At 33.8% G+C, this 25,559-nt stretch overlaps 4 protein-coding genes across 8 annotated transcripts in view; 2 read left to right on the forward strand and 2 right to left on the reverse strand.

Annotated features, from left to right (window-relative positions):
- Adsl (adenylosuccinate lyase) overlaps nucleotides 1-18,953 on the reverse strand; it is a 38,541-nt gene extending 19,588 nt beyond the window's left edge. Inside the window, exon 1 of the mRNA XM_003705424.3 lies at nucleotides 18,678-18,953. Within this exon, the coding sequence (XP_003705472.2) occupies nucleotides 18,678-18,833 (156 nt within the window). The 5' untranslated portion in view covers nucleotides 18,834-18,953. The remainder of the gene's footprint in view (nucleotides 1-18,677) is intronic.
- On the forward strand, nucleotides 1,828-7,603 carry LOC105663129 (uncharacterized). 2 transcript variants are annotated; one of them, XM_012290365.2, is made up of 4 exons: nucleotides 1,828-1,986; nucleotides 2,793-3,000; nucleotides 3,390-3,575; nucleotides 7,267-7,603. In XM_012290365.2, exons 2-4 carry the CDS (start codon nucleotides 2,911-2,913, stop codon nucleotides 7,492-7,494), a joined length of 504 nt encoding a protein of 167 aa, XP_012145755.1. In that variant the 5' UTR covers nucleotides 1,828-1,986; nucleotides 2,793-2,910; the 3' UTR covers nucleotides 7,495-7,603. The 2 variants fall into 2 exon arrangements, with proteins under 2 accessions (XP_012145755.1, XP_012145752.1); XM_012290362.2 differs by lacking the exon at nucleotides 1,828-1,986 and adding an exon at nucleotides 1,996-2,237.
- LOC105663131 (uncharacterized) lies at nucleotides 8,849-15,334 on the forward strand. Of its 4 annotated transcripts, XM_076534790.1 has the most exons (17): nucleotides 8,875-9,033; nucleotides 9,112-9,224; nucleotides 9,845-10,015; nucleotides 10,097-10,257; nucleotides 10,322-10,424; nucleotides 10,502-10,705; nucleotides 10,884-11,062; nucleotides 11,463-11,614; nucleotides 11,869-12,001; nucleotides 12,255-13,049; nucleotides 13,821-13,907; nucleotides 13,979-14,027; nucleotides 14,188-14,256; nucleotides 14,568-14,666; nucleotides 14,723-14,818; nucleotides 14,889-15,046; nucleotides 15,124-15,334. In XM_076534790.1, the coding sequence occupies exons 1-16, from the start codon at nucleotides 9,021-9,023 to the stop codon at nucleotides 14,967-14,969; spliced, it is 2,505 nt and encodes an 834-aa protein (XP_076390905.1). In that variant the 5' UTR covers nucleotides 8,875-9,020; the 3' UTR covers nucleotides 14,970-15,046; nucleotides 15,124-15,334. The 4 variants fall into 4 exon arrangements, with proteins under 4 accessions (XP_076390907.1, XP_076390908.1, XP_076390905.1 ...); XM_076534792.1 differs by lacking the exon at nucleotides 15,124-15,334 and having other exon boundaries at nucleotides 8,849-9,033; nucleotides 14,201-14,256; nucleotides 14,889-15,045; XM_076534791.1 differs by lacking the exon at nucleotides 14,568-14,666 and having other exon boundaries at nucleotides 8,876-9,033; nucleotides 15,124-15,332.
- On the reverse strand, nucleotides 15,365-24,192 carry LOC100878038 (uncharacterized). The gene is made up of 4 exons (XM_076534794.1): nucleotides 23,764-24,192; nucleotides 22,162-22,643; nucleotides 20,084-20,290; nucleotides 15,365-17,185 (listed from the first exon to the last, which is right to left on the reverse strand). Exons 1-4 carry the CDS (start codon nucleotides 23,846-23,848, stop codon nucleotides 16,409-16,411), a joined length of 1,551 nt encoding a protein of 516 aa, XP_076390909.1. The 5' UTR covers nucleotides 23,849-24,192; the 3' UTR covers nucleotides 15,365-16,408.
- Nucleotides 24,193-25,559: the final 1,367 nt, after the last annotated feature.

Genomic DNA, 25,559 nt, shown 5'->3' on the forward strand with positions numbered 1-25,559 from the left:
TTGGGAATTTAGAGAGTTGGGAATTTGGAGAGTTGGGAACTTAGAGAGTTGGGAATTTAGAGAGTTGGGAATTTGGAGAGTTGGGAATTTGGAGAGTTGGGAATTTGGAGAGTTGGGAATTTGGAGAGTTGGGAAATTACAGAGCTTGAAATTTAGAGAGTTGGGAATTCGGGGAGTTGGGAATTTAGAGAGTTGGGAAATTAGAGAGCTTGAAATTTAGAGAGTTGGGAATTTGGGGAGTTGGGAATTTAGAGAGTTGGGAAATTAGAGAGCTTGAAATTTATAGAGTTGGGAATTTGGAGAGCTTGAAATTTAGAGAGTTGGGAGCTTAGAGAGCTTAGACAGCTATGTAACAACTTCCTATATACAAATTGTGAATACAAATATATATGATTATTTGTTACATAAATATAAATTGTGAATATGTATCGTGAACAAGTTAATTGTGTAATTGTGAACATGGTGATTAGTTACATGAATATAAATTCTTACAATGAGCTTCTATGAGAATATTTTTCCAGGTGATTTACAAACACGATATTCCTAGTATTGTACTTCTTCATTCGATGTATTTTTAGAGAGTATTGTATAGAATGTTTGGTAAAATACAGTGTCCCCGATACAAACTCCTGCTAACAATCAGGTATGTTTATCAGCGACTGTCCAAGCCAGTCATTATGGTGTATCAGTGGGAAACGATACTGGGAAAATGCGTGCAATATAAACACGTATTGTCATGAAATGTACAGTAGGTGTATGTGAAAATGGACGTACATTAAAGTTGTAAATGTTAGATGAGGTGATATTGCAATTTTCGAGGTGATATTTCAATTTTTCTTGCTTTAGACTTATTTTTAGACTTGAACCTTCACATTTTTAATCTTTCAATTTTTCAAAATTTATAGATTATTGACTTTACAAATTTTTAAATATTGGAATAAATAAATTTTCATATTTATGGATTTTTGAAGGAGCTCAACTCTCAAATTTTTAATTCTTGGGTCTTTGAATTATTGAATTCCTAAATTTTCGTGTTCCCAAATTCCCAACTAGATAAATTCCCAACTTTCTAATTTCCCAACTCTCTAAATTCCCAACTCCCTAAATTCCCAACTCTCCAAATTCCCAACTCTCTAAATTTCAAGCTCTCTAATTTCCCAACTCTCTAAATTCCCAACTCTCTAAGTTCCCAACTCTCCAAATTCCCAACTCTCTAAATTCCCAACTCTCTAAATTCCCAACTCTCCAAATTCCCAACTCTCTAAATTTCAAGCTCTCTAATTTCCCAACTCTCTAAATTTCAACCTCCCTAATTTCCCAACTCTCTAAATTCCCAACTCTCCAAATTCCCAACTCTGTAAATTCCCAACTCTTCAAATTCCCAACTCTCTAAATTTCAAGCTCTCTAATTTCCCAACTCTCTAAATCCCCAACCCTCTAAATTCCCAACTCTCTAAGTTCCCAACTCTCTAAATCCCCAACTCTCTAACTTCCCACCTATTTAAATCCCCAACTCTCCAAATTCCCACATTCCTAACTTCCTACATCCCCAAATACACAAAACTAAAATCTCCAAAAAAATGAAAGGTGAAACAGTTAATTGATCATGTTCAATCTACTTCTCTAGTATACCTACAACAAACACCCAGCATTGAAGTTTCATTCATACTATTAATACCAGTAGTAGCATCGATTGAAGGTCTCCGCAGCGGTTACGCAATCTCGATCGGAATGCAAAATGAACAAAACTCGGTGAATTAATCGGATGAGCGGGAAAGTAAGATAACGCCGTTAACGAGCGATGATGAGCATCTAACTGAAAGAAAAAATGGCTGCGACATGCGGTGGCCAATGTCGGTTTGTCTGCGCAACTTGCACGTTACATACGTACTACACCTAGTGTGTCACGCTTCGCGTTCCAGTTTAACTTGTTCCACGACGCGGTGTGGAACTCCATGATTTGCTGGTCTGCTTTTGTGACTATCGGTACGTTGATAGTAATCGTTACCTTTCATTAGTTATTCTAATTAATTTCATTAATTATTCTAATGAATTCAATTCAATTATTCTAATGAATTCAATTTGATTATTCAAATCGATTTTGTAAATTATGGTGAAATACTGTAATAGTGATTGTGGATAGAGTGGAAGTGGAGTTGGGATTTTGTGAATGAAGGGTGTGTAATAGGTGATGTAATATTGCTGTGTAATGTTGCTTTTAATACTTCATTGTCAGTGTGAGTTTCGAACTTTTTAATTACTACAGTTTTGGATTTTGAAACCTTGAAAATTTTGAAGCTTGTAATTTTGAGATTTTGGGGATTTAAAAGCATAATATCTTTGAATTTTTGATTTTACTTAAGAGTGACTGAAAGACTTCAATTTTTTAGAATTTTAAATAATTTTTTCTTGGGAATTTTAGAACACAGTGCTGTCAAGTTTGATCTCAAATGAAAGTGTCTTTGAAAAATTTTTCCAAAATATTTTTATATCATTCGAAATTTTTATTCTACAATTCTTGTTTCAATTTTCACAAAATTTCCCAAAGTTTCATTCACAAAAATAAATTATTCTAACTCATCAAATATTTTAACTTCCCTCAAAATTTATCTCAAAAAATTATTTCAAATAAAATTCTAAAATACAAGTATTCTTAAATATCTATGTTCCTCAATATTTTAAGAACATCATTTAAAAGTTTCATTCACAAAAATGAATTACTCTTACTCATCGAATAAACCTTGCTAAAAATTTCTGAGGTTGATGTTATTAATAATACTGGATGTTATTAGGGTCGATGTGCTTGATGAGCGAAGATTAGGGGAGTGGAAAGAATTGATCTTAAACGAGAAGGTAGAGGTGAAATCTTTCAAGCTGGGTGACGGAAGAGGAAAACATCGTAGAGTCAGAATGGCAGACGAAACTCAGCACGTTCAGCAAATATCCAGGGAGAATAGGATGATCTATCATTTACCGTTCATGATAAAAGCTGTTGAAGTGGTAAATAATATTTATTGCAAGGTTCTTTAACTTTTATTTATTATGTACACACATGGTTCAATCATTATATTATTTTCATTGGAAGTCAGATTATAAAATAAATGTACTCATTATACATTTGATGAATGTTTACATATATGTATTCTATACACATTTGATAAATGTTTACATTTATTATGTTCTCTTGTCATTTTTTGATAAAATAAATTTGCCATTTTTTGATGAAATAAATTTGCCATTTTTCAATCAAATGAATATGTTATTTTTTAATGACATAAACATATGTACATATGTAGTGAATATATGTAATAGGTACATTGTATGTATCTGATAAAATAATCAACTTTAATGTCTTTATATTTTGTTGAATTTTAATTTGTGTTTTACAGGTATTAGCAGTCTTCGCGATTGGATTAATAGTGGATCCGATGAACTCGTTCCAAAGAATCCTAATTAAGTCTCACTTCAAATTAGACGACGCGGCGATAATTTACATCAGCATAGCTGGTTACATTATAATCAATTCGCTCTTCATTATTTGCCACTTGCTGGGTGACCGAATACCAAAAAGAACGGTAAGTCATTCCTAAATTTCCATAACTAACGCTCAACAAAAGACTCCTTAACAAAAACCAGAAGAAACAATAGTTAAAACAATTTATGACATGAGGCAGCAGAAAACGTTCAGAAAGCAAAATAATACACTCTACAAATTAAAAAACAAATTACTACATTAAAATATTATATCCACCTAAATATTCACAATTCAGAAAATTATTTAATAATGTTTTAGCTTTAAAAGTTTTTTTAATTTTAATTTAAAAGTTTAAAAAATGTTAGGAATGACTGAAGAATGATTGAAATTTATTTATTTATATTTGTGTGAAGAAAAAGAATTTAGTTAAAAGTTTGTTTTTTTGCAAAATTTTAATAACAATGTAATAACCAAGTTTCCCAAAACTGAACAGAAAGTTTGATCGGTATACAAATTCCAAGTACGACGATAAATTAATGAAGTAAATAAAACGACGAAGGGCTCGCGTGACGAAGGGCGCCATTCAGCTAGATTTATTCCCCCGATTCGTTATTTTCCACATAGTTTCGTGTAACTTAAACCTTCCGGCGTTTTCCTGGATACTAGTCACATTTGCACAGCTGAGACGTCGCAGAAACCGTGAGTCTGATATAATTAACAGATGCGTCATGTCCTTCGTGCGTGTACTGACACTATCATCGTTCTTGCAAATATACGTATGTGTAGAGTCGTTCGATTGTGTTGGAATAATTGAACGGTTATTCATATTGGGGACTGAGGAGGAAGTCTTCCGTTATGAAGACGAATTGTTCAGACTGTGATTTGCGAGTGGATGAGTTGGTTGATTGTTTGTTGGAAGTGGGGGTGGGGAATTTGGGTGTTGAGGTGGGAGATGTGAGGTATAGGAGCGTGGAGATATCGGGACGTAGGAATTTTGAGACGTAGAGATATCGGAGCGTGGGAATATCGGGACGTGGAGATATCGGAGCCTAGGAATATCGGGACGTGGAGATATCGGAGCGTGGAGATATCGGAGCGTAGGAATATCGGGACGTGGAGATATCGGAGCGTAAAGATATCGGAGCGTAGGAATATCGGAGCGTGGAGATATTGGAGCGTAGGAATATCGGAGCGTGGTAATGTCGGAGCGTGGAGATATCGGAGCGTGGAGATATCGGAGCGTAGGAATATCGGAACGTAGGAATATCGGAACGTGGAGATATCGGAGCGTAGGAATATCGGAACGTGGAGATATCGGAGCGTGGTAATGTCGGAGCGTGGAGATATCGGAGCGTGGTGATATCGGAGCGTGGTGATATCGGAGCGTGGAGATATCGGAGCGTGGAGATATCGGAGCGTGGAAATATCGGAGCGTGGAAATATCGGAGCGTGGAAATATCGGAGCGTGGAAATATCGAAGCGTAGGAATATCGGAGCGTGGAGATATCGGAGCGTGGAAATATCGGAGCGTGGAAATATCGGAGCGTGGAAATATCGAAGCGTAGGAATATCGGAGCGTGGAGATATCGGAGCATGGAGATATCAGAGCGTGGAGATATCGGAGCGTGGAGATATTGGAACGTAGAATTCTCGGAGCGTAGAGATATCGGGACGTGCAGATATCGGAACGTGGAGTTATCGAGACGAGGAGTTATCGTAGAGTCATACATATGTGGACATGAGTCAAATTGCAATTTTTGAACCATATATGTGTATAATGTTTGTATATATACACTTTTATTTTAAACAATTTTGGAGCAAACTATAAGAGAAACATTGCATATATAATTTGCAACTGAATGTTACATAACGCAGTATGGCAAAAAGAACAAAGTACGATGTTAGTAGTCACTGCAAATGTGTAGTAGGCATCCAAGGCTATTTAATGAAGGTTTTCTCGATTTATATAGTTCGCATAAGTGGCATTGGGCATTGCTAATAACCTAATAACTAAATAACTGTATCGATCGGCCTTCGAGTGTTCTGTGGAGAATCATAATTTCGTGTCGTGTATTCGGGTCATTGGAAAGTGTTTAAAATTCTTGAAATTAATTAAATTTCAGACCTATTGTTATTATACTTTGAAAATAATTTATTATGTTATTAATTAGTATTTTACTTAGAAAATATTTTGTTATATTTTCAATTAATATTGTACTTACAAAAATTTATTACATATTACATTGCAAGTAAATTTTTATTATTTTGCATATTTAAATCTTTTTTACAAACATAACATGATTTGAATTTTTATAAATAAATTTTTATTGTTCACAACGTTCTCTCACGAGTATTCAAAATACCTGTCCCAGACAGACATACTTATTCCTCCAATTCAATTATCGATAACAAAGTTGCACGTCCTGTTATCAACATTTTACAAGTCGTTTATGTTCGTTCAACGATATGAATAGTAACGGTACAACTACTTTCGGAAAGCGCGATAATTATTGTCATACATGTCTCACTGGTGTGATAACGCACGGAATAATTATGATCTTCCACGCAAAAGTGAATGACTTCCTGACCTTTTTAGAACAGCGTCAAGAACAGGTTAAGTTGAAGCTATAATTCTCTCATTGAACATGTCGCCCGATAACTCTCCTACTTTTGTGCGACGATAAGGTGTAGCTCTAAAGTGTCACGCACGGATGTGACGTTTCGGCGTTACCTAACCTGTGGCCGTAAATTCTGTATTGAACGAAAAACAGAATTGAAGTCATTGAAAAGCAACATGCTTTATTTCAAAAATTTATTTTGCGTATTAGAACGTGGAGATATCGGGGCGTGGAGATATCGGAGCGTGGAGATATCGGAGCGTGGAGATATCAGAGCGTGATGTCGGAACGTGGAGATATCGGAGCGTAGAAATATCGGGACGTGGAGATATCGGAGCGTAGGAATATCGGAGCGTGGAGATATCGGAGCGTGGAGATATCGGAGCGTGGAGATATCGGAGCGTGGAGTAATCGGAGCGTGGAGTAATCGGAGCGTGGAGATATCGGAGCGTGGAGATATCGGAGCGTGGAGATATCGGAGCGTGGAGTAATCGGAGCGTGGAGATATCGGAGCGTGGAGATATCGGAGCGTGGAGATATCGGAGCGTGGAGTAATCGGAGCGTGGAGATATCGGAGCGTGGAGATATCGGAGCGTGGAGATATCGGAGCGTGGAGTAATCGGAGCGTGGAGATATCGGAGCGTGGAGATATCGGAGCGTGGAGATATCGGAGCGTGGAGATATCGGAGCGTGGAGATATCGGAGCGTGGAGATATTAGAACGTGGAGATATCGGGACATGGAGATATCGGAGCGTGGAGATATCGGGACATGGAGATATGGGGGCGTGGAGATATCGGGACGTGGAGATCGAAACGTGAAGTTATCAAGACCTAAAGCTATCAAAACCTAAAAATATCAAAATACACTAATCTTCATACCTAGAGATATCAAATCCTAGAAATCTTGCAACATAATCATATCACCACACAATCACTATCAAGGCCTATCACTATCAAAATATATAAACATTCTGTTAACATGTAGACAACATTCATATATCAAGGCATAAAACTATCTCAACACAGAAATTATAAGTTAAAACGATATAGGGATCTCATATAAATATATTGAAGGGTAGTATTTGATTCATAGCTACGATAAAAAAAAACGGAAGTAGATCATTGATCGCGAAACATTGCAAGTACATAATATCGATCTGCTCTGATTACAGCTGATATTGTTTGCCTCGATGGGAGCTCTCCTACACGTCGTCGCTGGAGCAGTAATCGTCTATGATTGGAGGAAACCTATGGGTCCTTATTATAACAACGAACTCTATCCCAGCAAACAGTACCTGGATATGTTCATATCCGGTGCTGTCTTCACGTTTGTGGACGCTTTGGTTTTTGTTATCGAAATCGTCTTTATCATCAGAACTTCGACGAAGAGTGTCGAATGAGGAACATTATCGAGAAATTATCGATGATAATTTACAGTCAAGTTTTGTATAATTTATAGAAAAAGTGATAACCTTTTCAGTGCTTTGTTTTATAAAAAGTTAACAGTATGCATCATAGCAAAATTTTATTCTTAAAATTTAAAAGAAAATTTTAAATAAAAATTGTGGAGTACTGAAAGGGTAGAGGAAAATAGAACCGAATTTATAAGAATGTTATAAATCGTGATTATACGGTTAGAAAGTATTTGCATGATTAATACGAAAGTGATTAAAAATTTTAAAGACGTGGAAAATATTGAAAATGATTATGGGAACAATATTTCATATTTAAATATTAGAAGTATCCACCATATGTGTTCTAGGATTTCGAGAAATTAAGTAGTGTAAAATAAAACGTATTTTTTAGAGAGCGATTAGTATAATTTAACATAGCGAAATATTTAGTTGTAAGCCCTGATTCCGTCCATATGTTACTTTTAAAAATTGTAAGAATTAAACCACATACTTAATCTAAAATTATATAGACATTGTTATAAGTTAACTTTTATATTTGTATATGTACCTAGGAACTTAGATTATTAATTTCGTAATTCAGTAATTAATTAGAATTTGTACCCAAAGATGTTGTAAAACACTTTATTATTTACTTATGCAGTCAATGTTAATACATTATTGATCCAAAGCATTTTAGTTTAGCAACAGCGACGTAGTATAATTTTTAAACTTTTATAGTTATATGCAAATAGTCTCAGAATTGCCATTGAATATTTTTGTATAATACAAAGGTCATATAATAATTCTAGTAATGTTAATTGTAGTTGTAAGTCGATCAAGAATTTTAATTTGTTTCCATCGTGAATGTGTCTTTATCAAACTAAATCCGTCCAATTTTGTATTAGACGTAAAGTAACGATCAAAATATTCTAATGAAAAGTTTATTCAATTATTGTTAATAAATTATATGCACAAAAGTATCGTTACATGTATTCGTTAATTGCATAAAATTATTTTTTTAATAAATGGTATTGCAAAAATTATGTATAACGTATGATAGTGTATGCACAGTGTGTGATGTATGTGACTTCTAATGTATTATGTATAATTACAATTTTTATTATTCAGTTTGTAAAAACACTTCAAAATTGTAAACTACACAGACATAGTTTGTAAGAATAATTTATGTAATTATGTAATTTAGGTATTAACAATAAACTCAGAGTCAAATAAAACAAAATGTTTAATCCTTAAAAAAATGGCATGAAAAAAAAATGATAAAAAAGATATAAAAATAAAGGAATGAAAAAAAATCAAAATAAAGTACTTAGTTTTACAACAATAAATAATAATAAATCAAGGAAACGTCTGAATAATTTCCTTTCCAATCAACATACGAAAGGAAGTTGCTCTACGAATCGATATCTCGATCACTAGCAATAAACAAAAAACAAGATGACACATGAAAGGTCTCCAAACTTTTCGAGGTTCGACGAACGCGTAAAGCGAATGCTCAGTAAACGCAAGTGATCATGCAATTCCAAGGTTAAATAACTCAACAAATATCTTCTTTTTCTGTAATTCGACGACAAACTGAGAACAGCAAATTTTTCCATCCGTCAGATACAGGACCCTCGTGTCATAGTGTGCATCCTTCGAAGTCTGGCAAGTGGGACTTAGACAGGATCCATAGATTCGTGAAACCGCTACTTAAGCCTGTTAGAATACTCCAATTCGTGAGTACTGGGATATACACTCGTAACAGGTATCTGGTGATGGTACCTGTGTACACAGTTAAGTCAAGTATAGTGATCGAATGTTCCGTTCTGGGGGATTTTATCGATTTCCTGTATGAGTCGTAGCGTAATAAGTAGCAGTGAGTGACGATTGAACGACGTGAATCATTAGATTCCCAACGAGTGAACATAAATAGACTGTATTTTAGTGAATTTGACTTTGAACGACCAGACTTGTTACTTGATATCTGAAACCTGACACTTGATTCCTGAAACCTGATACTTAAATCTCGAAACTTGATATCTGTAACCTGACACTCGATACTTGAAACCTGATACTTGTATCTTGAAACTTGATATCTGAAACCTGGCACTCGATACCTGAAACCTGATACTTGTATCTTGAAACTTGATACCTGTAATCTGACACTCGATACTTGAAACCTGATACTTGTATCTTGAAACTTGATATCTGAAACCTGCCACTCGATATCCGAAACCTGACACTTAAATCTCGAAACTTGATATCTGAAACTTGACACCTGATTCGATCACTAATCTTGACTCTCAAACTTTTGAAGAAGAGGATCAAATAAAAAATTGTATTTTTGATTGACTAGCTAGTGGTACTACTGATATTCGCGTTTGTAACATACATGACGGCGTTGGGTAGTGAAAGTGTGTCGTCGGTAACGTGTATTTTACTTATTATACTGTCTGGAGCTTTCGTGTTGGTCTTGGCAATCGATATTATCAGTCAACTCAGCGGAGGAGAACTGCAGTCGATTCCAGTAAATATCCCTAGAAGTTTACACCCCTAACAATCTAACCGTAAAATCTATATACAAAAGGATAATAAATGTCTGTTGTAGATGTTTCTCTTTTCTTTTCTCGGTGTAATATTGTTCGGAATAGCTGGAATTTTACTGATACCAGTTTTTTCTGCCACCGAGCTTTGGTACATATTAACAATACTGTGTCTCTGTTTATTACTGTCTATCCTGTTCCTGATCGATGTTCTCACAGTAGTCGTGTAAGTTGAAATAAATAGAATTCACTCGGTCAAGGAACTTTACTTCACTGAAATTCTGTATCAGATTTTGGAAACGAAGCTGTGACTTTTGCAAGGAACTCTATTGCGCGAATCGAGTGGAGGTGTTATATCAGAAACCCGTGATTTGCTATCCTACGTGTGACGAAGTGAGCCTAATTCTAAATATCGAGAAATGAAGTTGAAAAATTTTCAAGTCTTTTACATGAAACTAAAAATTGTTTAGATAACCAAGCACGACTTGACGACAAGCGTCAGTAGCCTCAAAGTAGCTTCCGGAGACGAGGAGGTTGATCATAGTCGCAGAAAAGTTGGATATGGACGTCGACGCGAATACGTCGATCGTCAGACTAGTGCTCCAAAAGTTGCCATTGTCGAAGTTGCCGACATACAAACGGAACCGAGTGATACTCGCAATATACAGAGTCAAGTGAGTGAGAAGACAATGTACTTGTAGAAATCTTCATACAAGTATTAGTTTGAAGTATACACTGTTTGATTAAGGGCCAGTAGTGAGACACCTTGTATTAAATTAGTGAATATTGCATTAAGAATATTTCAGGGTAGTTTAAGATTTTTTTGGTAATATGATGATTTTAATAAATTAGACTCATCGAGAGATAAAGGAAATACCAGTGCAAACCGTGAGCAAATGCGAACTCTGCAATCGTCAAATTCCGATATTTTCGACGCCGAAGGATCCTATGGTGGGTACAGTGCCACAGACACCTTGCGCAACATGTCCTGCACTCATGCAGCTCATTCGAGGAGCACCGTGTTGCCCTGGGTGCGTTCTCATGCTTACTTCATAATTTTATCTTTTGGAGATTGGAAAATTTAGGGGTTTGGTAATTTATGAGTTTGAGAATGTGGAGATTTTGGAAATTGAAAAATTTGGCAACTTAAAATTTTGGCAAATTAGAAATTTGTTATATTAGATACCTGGTAAGTTAGAAGTCTGATAGCTTAGAAACTTGATAATGTACAAACTTGATAATTTACAAATTTAATAATTTACAAATGTACTAATTCACAAATTGCAAAATAGTATAACCAGGAAGTAAACTAAAACCCCGAAAAACTTAAGAAATTTGGAAAACTGAAAAGATCTAACCACACAGAAATTTCCATCAAAACGGAAACAGATTTCCAAATTTCAATAAATGTGATCACCTCGTAAAAATCAGTTGTAGATGCGTGACAGGAATAATTCAAGTGCCCCAACAGACCCAGCAGCAACAAACCCAACGACAAAAATCGTCAAAGGACCAAAAACCGGTCAAAGACGCGAAACACTGGCAGCAACCGGTAGACGAGAAATCCTACGAAATCGTGACGAGTGAGCAACCTCGAATCCATCAGGTTGCGAGTGCGAGCGAGAAATCAAAGAGCAAACATGTGACATTTTAAATCAATCTTGAATTAAACATTTATGCAAACAGTACAAATCATCATAAATATACGATGAAATTATTGAAAAACAAAATGGGTATTTTTTTTAACTGACAAACTATAATTCGAGTATTTTATGAGTAATGTGATTCACAGTGTGGGACACAGTATGAAAGTTTATAATTTGGACATTTTACAAAGGTGAACAAGACGATGCAATGAAAGGAAGAACGGGGACCATCACGAAACTCACTCTTGCATCCTACTGTGTCACCCCGAGCCAAATGACTGACACTTCTTGTCAGACTACTGTCAGCAAAGATTCGAAAGCCACGTGAGTTTTGCAAGTTGCTTCATTTACGAACCGATGTCACGAATGTATCACGAGTGCGTCATAAGTGCGTTACGAATGCGTCATGAATGTGTCCCGAATATATCACGAGTGAGCAACAAGTGCGTCATAAGTGCGTCGTGAATGTATCAGGAGTGACGAGTGCGTCATCAGTGCGTCACAGCTCACGCGCCATCTCGTGGGTTGACAACCGTACAACGTTCTTCTAATAATTTATCGACTTTTCTCAACACAGTAAGAAGGCAGAAACAGTGGTGAAGATAACAGAGCCAGCGGTGAAGATAACAGAACGAGAGAAAAAGGACAAGAAATTGACCGAGGTACAAATACCAGAAAAGGAGAAAAAAGAGAACGATTCGAAGAAACTAAAGCCCGTGTTAAAGGAGTCGAAAGCAGAATCGAGCAAAAAAGAGACAAAAGCTGCGAAAGTTGCGGAAACAGAAGTGAAGATAACCGAATGCGTGAGAACACCTGCAGAAAGGCCAACAGATTCGGTAAAATGCGTGACCCAAGAAAAGCCTGTAGATACGGTTTCTCAAGAGACAGCCAAGGAATCGATCGACGGAGAGGAAAAACTGTCGATGACACCCACAGAGACCAAACAGCTGATTTCTCCACCGAGGCTCGTGGCGGAAATGATCGATCGTCTACAGGAAATCGAAGGGAATAAGCAGGATTTGTCGACCGCCAGCGAGATTTCGAGGAAAGGCACCGATAAAACGGAAAGCAAAGTGGGAACGAGTGAGAAGAAGAGCGAGGTGGGCACGTCGAGGATCGTGGGTTTTGCTAAAGGACCCGACGAAATATTCAGTGATGATAGTCGGATGAAAAGCTTGGACAGTCAGAATGATTCGAGTAACATTACCATGGACAGTAAACTTTCGTCTTATATATCGAGGGAGAGCTCTGAAGCGTATGGCTATTCTGACAAGGACGTATTGAAACCTGTGAAAAGTGGAAACGAAACGGAGAAGGTGGAACGATCGTCGGACTCCATTGTGATACCTAAACCTCACATGGGAACGCAAACGTAAGAGATTTGGTGGTATTCAAATTGAATGATAGTGTTTATTCAAATTGGATGACAGCAATATATATTCGAATTGAATAACAGTATTTATTCAAAGTGAATGACAGTATTTATTCAAGTTGAATGACAGTATTTATTCAAATTGAATGACAGTAGTATTTATTCAAGTTTGTAAAGTAATGGCATCACTCGATTTTGTTACCGAATACGATTTCAGTATAGTCTGATACGATTTCATGACATAAGTATTGAGAAATGATAACTATACACTAGTTGAAAAGCTTCCTCAGATACAGAGTGTCTCACAATTAGTGTAGGTCCCTGAAATGGGAGGTAACTGACGTGATTCTGAAGGATTCTGACACTTGATACCTGAAACCTGATACTTGGACCTTGAAACGTAATATTCGAAACCCGACACTTGCTACCTGAAACCTGATACTTGTAACTTGATATGTACTTTTACCGACCAGACTTGTAACTCGATACTTCAAAATTGAAACTTGATATTTGAAACCTGATACTTGATACCTGAAACCTGATACTTGGAACTTGATACGTACTTTTATTTTGCTGCGTACTTGAGTCGAGAGTGGCTCTTCGAAGAATTGTTACGTTTCACAAAAGCTCGGAGGAATAATTAAAAAACGAAGCTTCAAACCCCATTTTTGCAAAGGGAAATATTATTCAGAATCACGTCAGCTACCCCCAATTTCAGGGACCTACAGTAGTGAATAATCAGGGACCTACAAATTTTATTCTGTTAATTAGGAAACCTGGAGAGGCGCCAAACCCGAACCGACAAAAAAGGACCTACATTTTCCAAAAGAAGAACAAAGTCGAACCAGCCGAAGTGACGTAAGAGATAATGTACTAATATACCAAACCCTGGTTTGACATCAGTACATCATATTTATTTGTTCCTACAGACATACGGAAACGGACGTTCAAACCTTGAGTTACGAAGCCCAATCCGAGGTTAGCCCACCTTGCATCCAGAAAGAATTTTTGACGTTAAGAAACATCTGCAATGGTTGTATGCAATTTTTTCAACAAAGAAAAGACTGCTTCCCTAATTCTTTCGATTGTGTACTTTAAATGCCCTATTTTATACGATAATTAGTAAAATATTTTATAGAAACTGTTTGCAGAAAAGAGTCCAGCGTTGCAAGCTGTTAATGTCTGTCCATCCTGCAGGAGACTACAAGTAAATTGAATTGTTACTTTTTGATGAATTTATTTTTAGTAGTTTTTTTGTTTGGAATTTTTGGTACTTTATGGTACCAGATTTCAGTACTTTTATGATACAAATTTTGAATATTTTAAGATACCAAATTTGGGTACTTATTGCTACCAAATTTGAATACTTTTGCAGTACCAAACTTGAGTACTTAATGATACCAAATTTGAATACTTTTACAGTACCAAACTTGAGTACTTAATGACACAAAATTTGAATATTTTTACCATACCAAATTTGACCACATTCACCCCTAAATCTCCCATAAATTTAAACAGGTGGCAACCGGGTCAACCTCCCTGGATTATTACAATATTTTCAAAGACAAACGTGGAAGATTTTACTGCAAATATTGTGCAACTCCCAACTCTACTAAAGTACCACGATTAAAACTATTTTCGAGGTTTCATAATTTACGTGAATCTTTTTGTAGGTTCTATATAAAGATGGCAGTGAGAAGCGTTTAAAGTGTGCCGGCTGTAAAAATTTCATACGTCCAAAACGCAGTTACGAATTGCAGGATAATGCTGTAATATTACTGATATACCTTTAAATTTTAATAACAATTTTTTAAAAATTGATAAATTCTATTTTTGTAGGGAATTCGAAATAAGATTAATGGTTGTCCAAACTGTGGAAAAGTGCAGGAGCAACTGGTGGCTCCGATATTATCAAATTAAATAATAATTTGTCTCAAAATACTATTAATTGAAGGTATTGTTGAAGAAAATATAATTTTAAGATGTCTGTGTAAAAGGTAATCAAGTATTATTTTAATTTAAGAAAAAAATACAAAACTTTATTACAATTTTTAAAAATTCAATATTTTTGCAGATTTCCATGTACATACTTTGAAATCGACTGTAAATTTTCTACTTAAAAATATTTTTATAATTTTAAGAAATTGTAAAAGACTTAAATGAATTACAAACACAACTCGAAGCGTTCGATTTATTTCTTCAAAAAAAAAACGAGATCGCATGGAAAGTTAAACATAGTAACAAATGATTGTAAGATACTTATTGTAAAATAATATTATATTTGTTAATGTTTCCAATAAATAATAACTGCAGCTGTTCGCAAACAAAAATCGCAATTTTCTTTCGGATTACAAACTGATTAGAAAAAATAAGATATAAACGATACATTTCAGAAAATATATAGAATCGAAGGAAACGGATCTTGATTAAAAAAAAATGAATCATAAGATTAGAAAATAAAATGATACAAAGGTCACGTACTGATTCTTACGATTATAGTGATACGAAAGTAAAAAGAAAAACGATTATCTAGTTACTATTCTTAATATAGATTAATCTTTGGTATAAAAGTTCGCGCTTTTATCGTGGCGGTTAATTACATAATTATTCTATATTACAAAAATATGTTAACACTACACTGATTATAAAAACTGATTACAAGTTAATTACTCCAAATACTGATTAACAAAGTCCACCAGTTTGCTCGAAAGTGACCTAATAAAAAATACAATCATAAATTTTTCAGAAAAAAAATTACTCAATTTATTCAAAAATTTCTTTCGCTTTCTACATAAAAAAGAAATAATAAAAATTGAACCATGATGCCTATATTTATATAAAAAAAATTTTGATAAGTGTTTCAATGTTTACAAATATTTCAAAATTGTAAAAGTTCAGTCACTTTCAGTAAACCATGGCAAACTGACTTCTAGCAAACTTCTATGGCAATATAGGAAATGGTATAATGATCCGGTAAATGTAGCTGGTTAACAAAATTTTTCAATGCGAACTATTTACAAAGATAAGCTTCTGATGTTTTCGCTGAATATTTATGATCTCGTTATCGCGAGACAAACAGTCTTATATAACGCCACCCAACGAAGCAATCGAAGATTGAAATAATTTGCTTGCTCGACGCTTGTGCTGATTACTGAATTATTCCATGAATATTCTATCGCCATCTTTGTTACAGGGGGGTCTGATTTCTTGATACTGAGTCTCTAATATTAAATTTGTAAATTGAATTTGTCAACTTAATTTGTAAATTTAATTTCATTGCAAAAGACTAAAAATAATTATACACTGCGAGAATGCAAAGAGAGCTATTTGAAAACATAAGACATAACCTCGAAATTTTGTTACTGTGGATAGCTAACAGAGTTCCCAGAGTACTCCTGCAAACACTTGTCATCAACTCTAACATTATCGAAAGAATTACAAAAAGAAACTTCGTTAGAGAAATTCTTCCCCTCAAACTGTCTATTAACCCCCAAATTCTGCCCCATTGGGTAAAAAGGTTCCCTGAAACCCTGAAATCCTACATTTCGCGCCACCTGATAATTATACCCATAGTTTTGACAATTCTCATTTCCATTTATGTTCAATGTATCAGAGAACCGAGGTACAAGAACGTCAACAGGACTCCAAAATTTGTTAAAATCGTTCGCATAAAATCTGCATTGACACGGACTTATATAATTATAAAAATCTCGAGACAAATTGCTGGTAAAATTCTGAATGTCTACTCCGAAGGTTCTCTCGTCGTTCGGTTTCGAGTGTCTTCTGTTCAGGAAATTGCTGATGGACGGTAAAACGTCTGTGTATTTTTGTTCAGGATTTTTGTGCAAATTATCTGAGGAGCTTCTGAAGTTTCCGTTGATGTCCCACATTTTGCGTTGACGTTTGGAGTCTATGGAGTTGTATTTTTGAAGGGAGTTTGATGGAGCTTGATTGGCGGCTTTGATCGGTCGACCTCTTCGAACTGTAACGTCGAAGCTGTGGGTTTGGGTCATTTTGTCCCAGGTTTCGGTTTTGTCTTTCGTTTGGGCTACGACCTTCTTCAGCCTCTTTGGCTCGATGAAGGTTTGAGTTATGGACACGTTGCCGTGCCTGTCCATTGTACCGCATTCTTCGTACTAAAATTTAGGGGAAATTGGAAAATAGGTTGAGGGTAGAGGAGAGACGTGTTTGCAAACTTCGAGATCATTTCCTCTTCGGTTGTTAATTTACTGATTAATGTATGTGTAAATATTTACTGTACAATGTATTTTCCTGTTCATATTAACTCAGCAGCTAGTTACTTGTTAATATTGTTAAGTCTAATTATGACTGGCAGATGCAAAATGCAAAAAAGAGATATTTCTGTGGGTACTTGTAAATTTTAAGGGTATATATGTATTTTCAATTAAATGACATTCAGATGTTTTCTTAGATAATTCTCAAGTTTAGATACTTCTATAAACAATTCTGAAGTATACATATGTCTACAGACAATTTTGAAGTGTAGGTCTGTCTATAGACAGTTTTAAAGTTTAGCTATTTCTATAGACACTTCTGAAGTTTAGATAATTCTCCAGATATTTCTGACTCATTCTAAAAGTTTAGGTATATGTAGAAAATGTAAATATATTTTAAGTTAATTTCAAACTTGAATATTTCTATATATTCTTCGACAAAATCATATTGCATATGTATTTTAAAGACTCTGAAAATAAATGTATCAATATGTACATATGGAGGCAAGATATTTCTGTAAATATTTTATCAGAATAATAGATTTATTTTCAGAGTATATGTATGTTTACTAAAAGTATATGCATATTTAAAAGATTTAGATACAAACTACCGATACATATTTTAATATTAGAATTATGGAACCCGTCAAAATGATGGATCATAGATCTCTTATTTTAAATGACAAGACTTATTAAGAAATTTTTGCACAAATATATGTCAACTTCCATCAAGCTAAAGAATCAATGTCTTAAGAAGTTCACATATTGTCCCAAATTTATTTATTTTTCTATTTTAGTTCAAATTTAAATATAAGTGACTATCAAGTGTCCGTAAACCTAATGTTAAATGGAAATAATTCTGTAGATGATCTGAAAGTAATAGTCTAGATCTTTTTTTAAATATATCTTAGCAAATATTAATTCAACACATTTTAAAAATAATCTATGACACATTAAATATGACAGATATAAGTTTAGATATTTTATCAAATATTTCAGCAAATATCTACTCCTCCAAAACTTCAATATCCACAATATATCAAATTATCTTGCAACTCAACATATGAATAAATAAAATAAATAAAGAACAATAATTTATTTCCCAAATGAATAACAGAATAAACAATGAATAAAGAATAGAAGCAAGAATAAATAAAGAATCAATAAAGAATAAATGAAGAATGCATAGAGAATAAATAAAATATTTCCCAAAATTCTCTCAAATTAAATTAATAAATATTTCCCGCCAAAACAATATCCTCAACAAATACACTATTCTACATAACAAATTAGTATACAATTATCTTGCATGCAAATATATATTTCCCCAAAAAATGAAGCAAGTAAAAGTATGTCATCCAGCAATATAATAATTAGTTCGATAATTACGAACCATTTCTGCCTTAGCCAAGTAGACCCATAATTTTCGCCACGTGCTGAACTTATGTTGTTCACTGAAGTTAAAACGCATTTCCTTCGAGGCGTATCTCGTCGCCAAAGGGCTGCGATAATCGTGATATTCACTGTTTTTAATATCGGAGACACTCATTTTCACTGATTTTTACAAGATTTTCTAAATAATATAATAGAGAAACTCCGTTTTGTGTGACACGAGTACGCACTACGATCAGCTGATCAACTCAGCAATTGTACACTGGCTTTAATGAATGTCGACGGAGTGTAACGCCTCTAGTGGCGCTTTTATGAATCGCTTCATTCAAACTACCTTATTGACGTGACTACGCCATCTATGTATAAAAATCTTTTTTTCATAATTTTTAAAGAATAATATACTTGTAATATATTTTAGAGTGATTTGTCAAGCTTCCTTTTTATAATCCAAAATTAAAAGAAAATTATGAAAAGAATAATATTAAAAATAATTTTGTTAAAATGTCTAATATTTTTCTTCAAACACTTCCAAGGCAAAAATGTAAAATTTAATGATTCTAAAATAAATCTGTAAATGTTCTAAGTTTTGAATTTTTTTTGTAATAAGTTTTGCTTTCGATGAAATTATTTAGTTTTATCTTGAGTAAAAATAATTCTCACGCTGAAGTTTTTGTTTTAATTGAGAGTGATATCGAAGATTCATCAAGATACGAGTTATAATAGGAACAATTTTCTGTTCGGCTTTCTTAGACAAGGTTTCTAATTCTTGCAAATACCGATGGGACATAAAGAGACAAATCAACAAGGGAAAGTACCCACGTCCCATTTTCTCGTGGGACCATAATTGACTGCTGTCATTGTTCTCGACGCGAAAAAGGAGAATCATAATCTACGACATTTGCAAACACTGACTCTCTTCGTCGAATCTGACGTTTCTCCTCCATTAAATACACCGTGGATAAAAATCAATTATTCCTAACATAAATTTCGGTGAAATTAACGATATGTTAGTTCTAAAATTTTTACATTTTCAAATCCCCAAATTATTAAATACTGAAATTGTGAAATTCTCTAAATTCTAAATTAACAATATGCATCATGTCAATCATCAAATTTTTAAATTTCTACATTTCCAAATCCCCAAATTCTCAAGTACTGAAATTGTGAAATTCCCCAAATTTTAAATTAACAATACATACCACGTTAATTCTCACATTTTCAAATTATTAAATTTCCACCCTCTTAAATCCCCAAATTCTCAAGCACTGAAATTGCAAAATTCCCTAAATTCTAAATTAACAACACCTATCATATTAATTCTCAAATTCCCAAATTCCTAAATTTCCACACTAAATCCCCAACTCAAGTACCAAAACCCTCAAATCCCTCAATTCTAAATAAACGTACCATATTGCAAGGCGACACGTTAGGATTCGCCCATTCTACGATAACTTGATGATTTTTAAAAAGCGTCGATGACTCGGGTACTAATCTTCTTCTCGCCATTGCTGCACCTCGATGAGTCTTGTAAGAGACCAACACGTAGCTGACAAAACCGTTGTGGTTTCGGTATACCGATACTTTGTCCACGTCGTCTGTGATTTCGTAGATACGCTGGAGATATTGAAACAAATATTAGTGATTATACTTGTTAGTTATATATATAATCGTACTAACAATAAGTCTGTACATTGTTAAATTCATATGTTATCAAATCCTTACATTTCCAAACCTCTACATATATGTTCAAGTGTGTATGTACATATGCATATGCAAGATTATAGAATATCTTACATCTTCAAGTTTCTACTTGAAATTCTACTTTAAATCTATGTATTAACAAATGTGTATGTGTCCACATCCTAACATCAAGTTTGTAGGCATTCAAATCCCTACATCTTCAAATGTCTATATGTTCACATCCCTACACCCTCAAGTTTCTACATCCTTAAGTTCCTACATATCCAAATACCTACATGACTAAATGTCTATGTATCATTACATCCTCAAATTCTTATATCTTCAAGTTCCTGCATATTCACATCATTACATCCCCAAATTCTTATATCTTCAAGTTCCTGCATATTCACATCCTTACATCCCCAAATTCTTATATCTTCAAGTTCCTGCATATTCACATCTTTACATCCACAAATGTCTATATATCTATACCTACATTCTCAAGATTCAACATGTTCAAATCCCTACGTCCTCAAATGTTCATGTGGCCACATCTCTACATCCCCAAATTCCTACGTGTTTAAATTCCTATATATCCAAATTGCTACGGCCGCAAATTCCACCGCGAGCAAATCTCTACATCACCAAGTTCCTATATGTTCACATCCCTACATTCCCAAATTACTACATTTCCAAATTACGATGTGTCCAAATTCCTACACCTCCAAAATGCTATGTGTCCAAATCTCTACATCCCCAAATTCCTACGTGTTCAAATTCCTACATATCCAAATCCCTAGATCCCCAAATCGCTATGGTCTCAAATTCCAACGCGATCAAATCTCTACATCACCAAGTTTCTATGTGTCCACATCCCTACATCTCCAAATTACTATGTGTCCAAATTCCTACATTCCCAAATTACTATGTGTTCAAATACCTACACCCCCAAATTACTATGTGTCCAAATCTCTACATCTCCAAATTCCTATGCGTCCAAATCCATAATTATCCACATCCCTACATCCCCAAATTACTATGCGTCCACATCCCTACATTTCCAAATCACTATGTGTCCAAATTCCTACACCCTCAAAATGTTATGTGTCCAAATTCCTACACCCCCAAATTACTATGTGTCCAAATCTCTACATCCCCAAATTCCTATGCGTCCAAATCCATAATTATCCACATCCCTACATCTCCAAATCTCTACATCCCCCAATTCCTATGTGTCCAAATTCCTACATTCCCAAATTACTATGTGTCCAAATTCCTACACCCCCAAAATGCCTTATGTCCAAATCTCTATATCCCCAAATTCCTATGCGTCCAAATCCATAAATATCCACATTCCTACATCTCCAAATCTCTACATCCCCCAATTCCTATGTGTCCAAATTCCTACATTCCCAAATTCCTCTGTTCAAATCCCTACATCCCCAAATTCCACGTCTCCACATCTCTACATCTCGAAATCCCTACATCCCCAAATTTCCCCATTCCCAAACTCTTACTCAAGCTTTCTCCACCGCATTTATGTACCTGAACACCCCTAAATCCCTCAACTCCCTGAACCCTATACATATTTCTAATTGCTTGCACTCTCAAATTCACAAACCCAGATATCTACAAATTCCTATATTCCTCTAATCTTAATCTCTAATCTCTCTAATCCTTCCTATATTTCTATATCTCTATACTTGTTCTATCTCGGGCTAATAACCGCGGCAGTCGACGCCCTCAATAATAAACAACAATAACTTGTTCTATCTTTCTATACTTATTTCTGAAATAAAACAGACCTTAACAATAATTGTAGTATCCATACTCCGCGGCAACTGCCCTATATAAAGTCTGCAGTTATTAATGCTCGCCACAACGCCGATCCTCTTCCCAGGATAAATTTCATACTGATCCAATTTTGCGACTGCACGAGCCGCTTCCTCTTCAGTGCTGTACATGATGAAACAGTATCCTCTGTTCGTCCCCGAAAAATCCATCATCAAACGCAGCTCGTAAATCGTCCCAACGGAACTGAACAGATAAACGATCTCTGGCTCGTAGTAATTTCGAGGGATACTGCCGACGAATATCTCGCATTTGGGTCCTGGAGGAGGTCCTGTCCATCCTGGAGGAGGACCAAGTTTTCTTTGCCCATTGATCTGAGTTAGTGTTAATTGAGTGTCGGCTACGAATTGTAATAACTTCATGCTGGCCTCCATTTGTTCTTTTAGGCTCGGTATTTTGTTGCCCCATCGTGCTTGCGGGGTGGACTTCTTGCTACCTGGATTAGTTATGTTAGTTATGGTTAGTTTGGGGGAATTTTGGGGAATTTTAGGGGTGGATTTTTTCGATTTTTTTTTGTGTTCGTTTATGGTTCTTAAGAGGATTCATTGTGATCTAGTATTCATTTAAGTACATTTATTTTTGTAAAACATAAAATTTACACATGTGTTACCATATGAGTACATATGAGACATATGAGTACTGTACTAAAGTTTGTAATATGAAGAGAAGTTTTTATTATAAGATTTGTATTGTAACAATTGTTTTATTTGCTCAATAAAGTTGTATTACTCAATACATATTTATCTGTACAAGTTTTGACAATTTTTGCAAAAATGCTTGTGGGAACAAATGGGTCAGTTGTTCAAATTAATGGTGGCTCAAAAGTGAAACGCAAAAGGGAATTTTAAATTTGATCAGTTGAAAATTTGAAACATTGGAGCATTAAAAATTTGATAATTTCATAACTTGATAATTTGAAAATTTGAAACATTGAAATATTAGAAGTTTGATGTGATAATTTGAAAATTTGAAACATTGAAATATTAGAAGTTTGATGTGATAATTTGAGAATTTGAAACATCGAAAATTTCTAAATTTTTCAACCCAATAATTTAGGTAGCTTCAAAGTGTAAAGTCTTTCTGGATTTCTAAACATAATCTAAAAATTTAAAAATTAAAAATTTAAAAATTTCATCCACATGAAAAATGTTTCACACAGCAAAAAATTACAAAAATATAAAACTTAGAAATTTAAACCCAGGGACTTTATATTTCTAGTGGTGTTCTGTACTCAAGCTCCCAAAATATTTCGTGAAACAAAAGAAGACAGCAAACAATATTTCCAACGGTAATTTCCGATAAAGAAAAGAGGTACGATCGAATACTATTCACAATATCTTTTTAATAAAAACCATATTTTAACTTTATCATATTATATTAATCTTACAATCACTTACACAAACAAATAAAAACCAAAATCATATAGAAACACTTTGAAAATTTTCAAGTCATGAAAATTGAAAAAATTTAACAATTAACAAGTTAACACAAAAGTTGTGTTCTATAAATTATCACAATTTAAAGTAAATATTAAATTAAAATAATCTGTCACTTACCAAATTGTTTCTTACTATCTTCTTCATGATTTCTGTTAAATATTTGCATTTCCTTACAAGCTTTTTCTTCAATATTTATCGACATGTCACTAATAATTTTTATTTATAATAATATTCTGTAAAACGAGGAGGGTGATTCATAAATGTATGCTAATGTTGTAAATATATTTAATAATTCATAAAGTGGATTCGAGAGATAATAGACTCTGAGAGATCGACGATCAATAAACACAAGATCACGGTTCGAAGGCGACTGATGCTAAAAAGCAGGGCCGTTCGATGGCGAGATCAGATGGCGCTTATTTCGGACTAATGTCATTGGACAAATTTATTTCTTGTTAGCCCTTGGAGGGGAGTAAATATTCATCTGTCCTTTCTGGTAATCTCTTTCTTTTCGATTTACGTCTTTGTTTCTGAGGAATCGTTTCTTTCTGAAATGAAATCGGTTCTGTAAATTCTTTCTCACATATTTTATTTTCTATATTTTTAATTTTTAACTTGTTGTTATAAATATTTAGTGAATATTCTGTAGAATGTGTTGTATAAATATTCTGTAAATGGTCTACAAAAAAATATTCCTATAAATAATTGTTTAAAAAAATGTTTCTATAAATAATTCTTTAAAAAATGTTCCTGTGAATATTCTGTAAAAAAAATTATATAAATAATTCTGCAAAAAAATATTCTATAAATAATTCTGTTAAAAAATGTTGCTACAAATATTCTGTTAAAAAAATATTCTATAAATAATTTTTTAAAAAATCTTTAAAAAATGTTCCTGTAAATATTGTTAAAAAAATATCATAAATAATTCTGCAAAAAAATATTCAATAAATAATTCTGTAAAAAAATGTTGCTATAAATATTCTGTTAAAAAAATATTCTATAAATAATTCTGTAAAAAAATGTTGCTACAAATATTCTGTAAAAAAATATTTTACAAATAATTCTTTAAAAAATGTTCTTGTAAATATTCTTAAAAAAAATATTCTATAAATATTCTGTAATATAAACAAACTTGTCAAAGATGTAAATTAATAATAATTTTAATAGCAACACAATTTTGTACATTTTGATGAACCACACTATTTATCTACTGAGAGTACAATAATTTTATCTACATATTTTTTACAATCTACAGTTGTTGTTAAATTAATTATATGTACAATGAGTTCAATGAGTGAATATTAACTATTTTTTATACTTATATATTCTGCTAAGTTATTTAGACTGTTCGTACAAGTTATTTTTCGTGAAGGATACATTTGTCGTCTGGGCAACTTGTTGCTCGCTCGAAAATCGATACAGTTCTTGATACAATGTATGTGAGTTGCCGTTGAACAGGTTAAAAGAAAAGACAGAAGACTCGAGCGGAATATTCCAAGTTTATAATGGCACGTGTATTAATTCTTAAAACTTCATCAAATTATTTTACTGATGTAAAATATGTATATTATTATTATTATTTGTAAATCAACTATAGAAGTGTCTTTGAATAATATTATTTTTTAAAAATCTCTACATTTCTAGTAAAATAGGTAAATTGATTCTAGACATCGTAGCTGATTCATAGCATGATTCAATAAAATCGTACGAGCAATTTGTCGTATACCTGCAATTTTAAATCGTTTTATATCCTGAGTCATTTAATATGTTCCTCATGAACATTATTAACAAAGATTTTATTCTGCAATCCCGTATTGACTTGTTGAATTTTTCAATTTCGCAGCTTGCAATTTATTTTTGCCATTCCAGAATGTACAATTTTGCAAATTTTTGGAGTCATAGATTTTCAA

Source organism: Megachile rotundata, chromosome 8 (assembly GCF_050947335.1).
Source record: "Megachile rotundata isolate GNS110a chromosome 8, iyMegRotu1, whole genome shotgun sequence".
Taxonomy (NCBI): domain Eukaryota; kingdom Metazoa; phylum Arthropoda; class Insecta; order Hymenoptera; family Megachilidae; genus Megachile; species Megachile rotundata.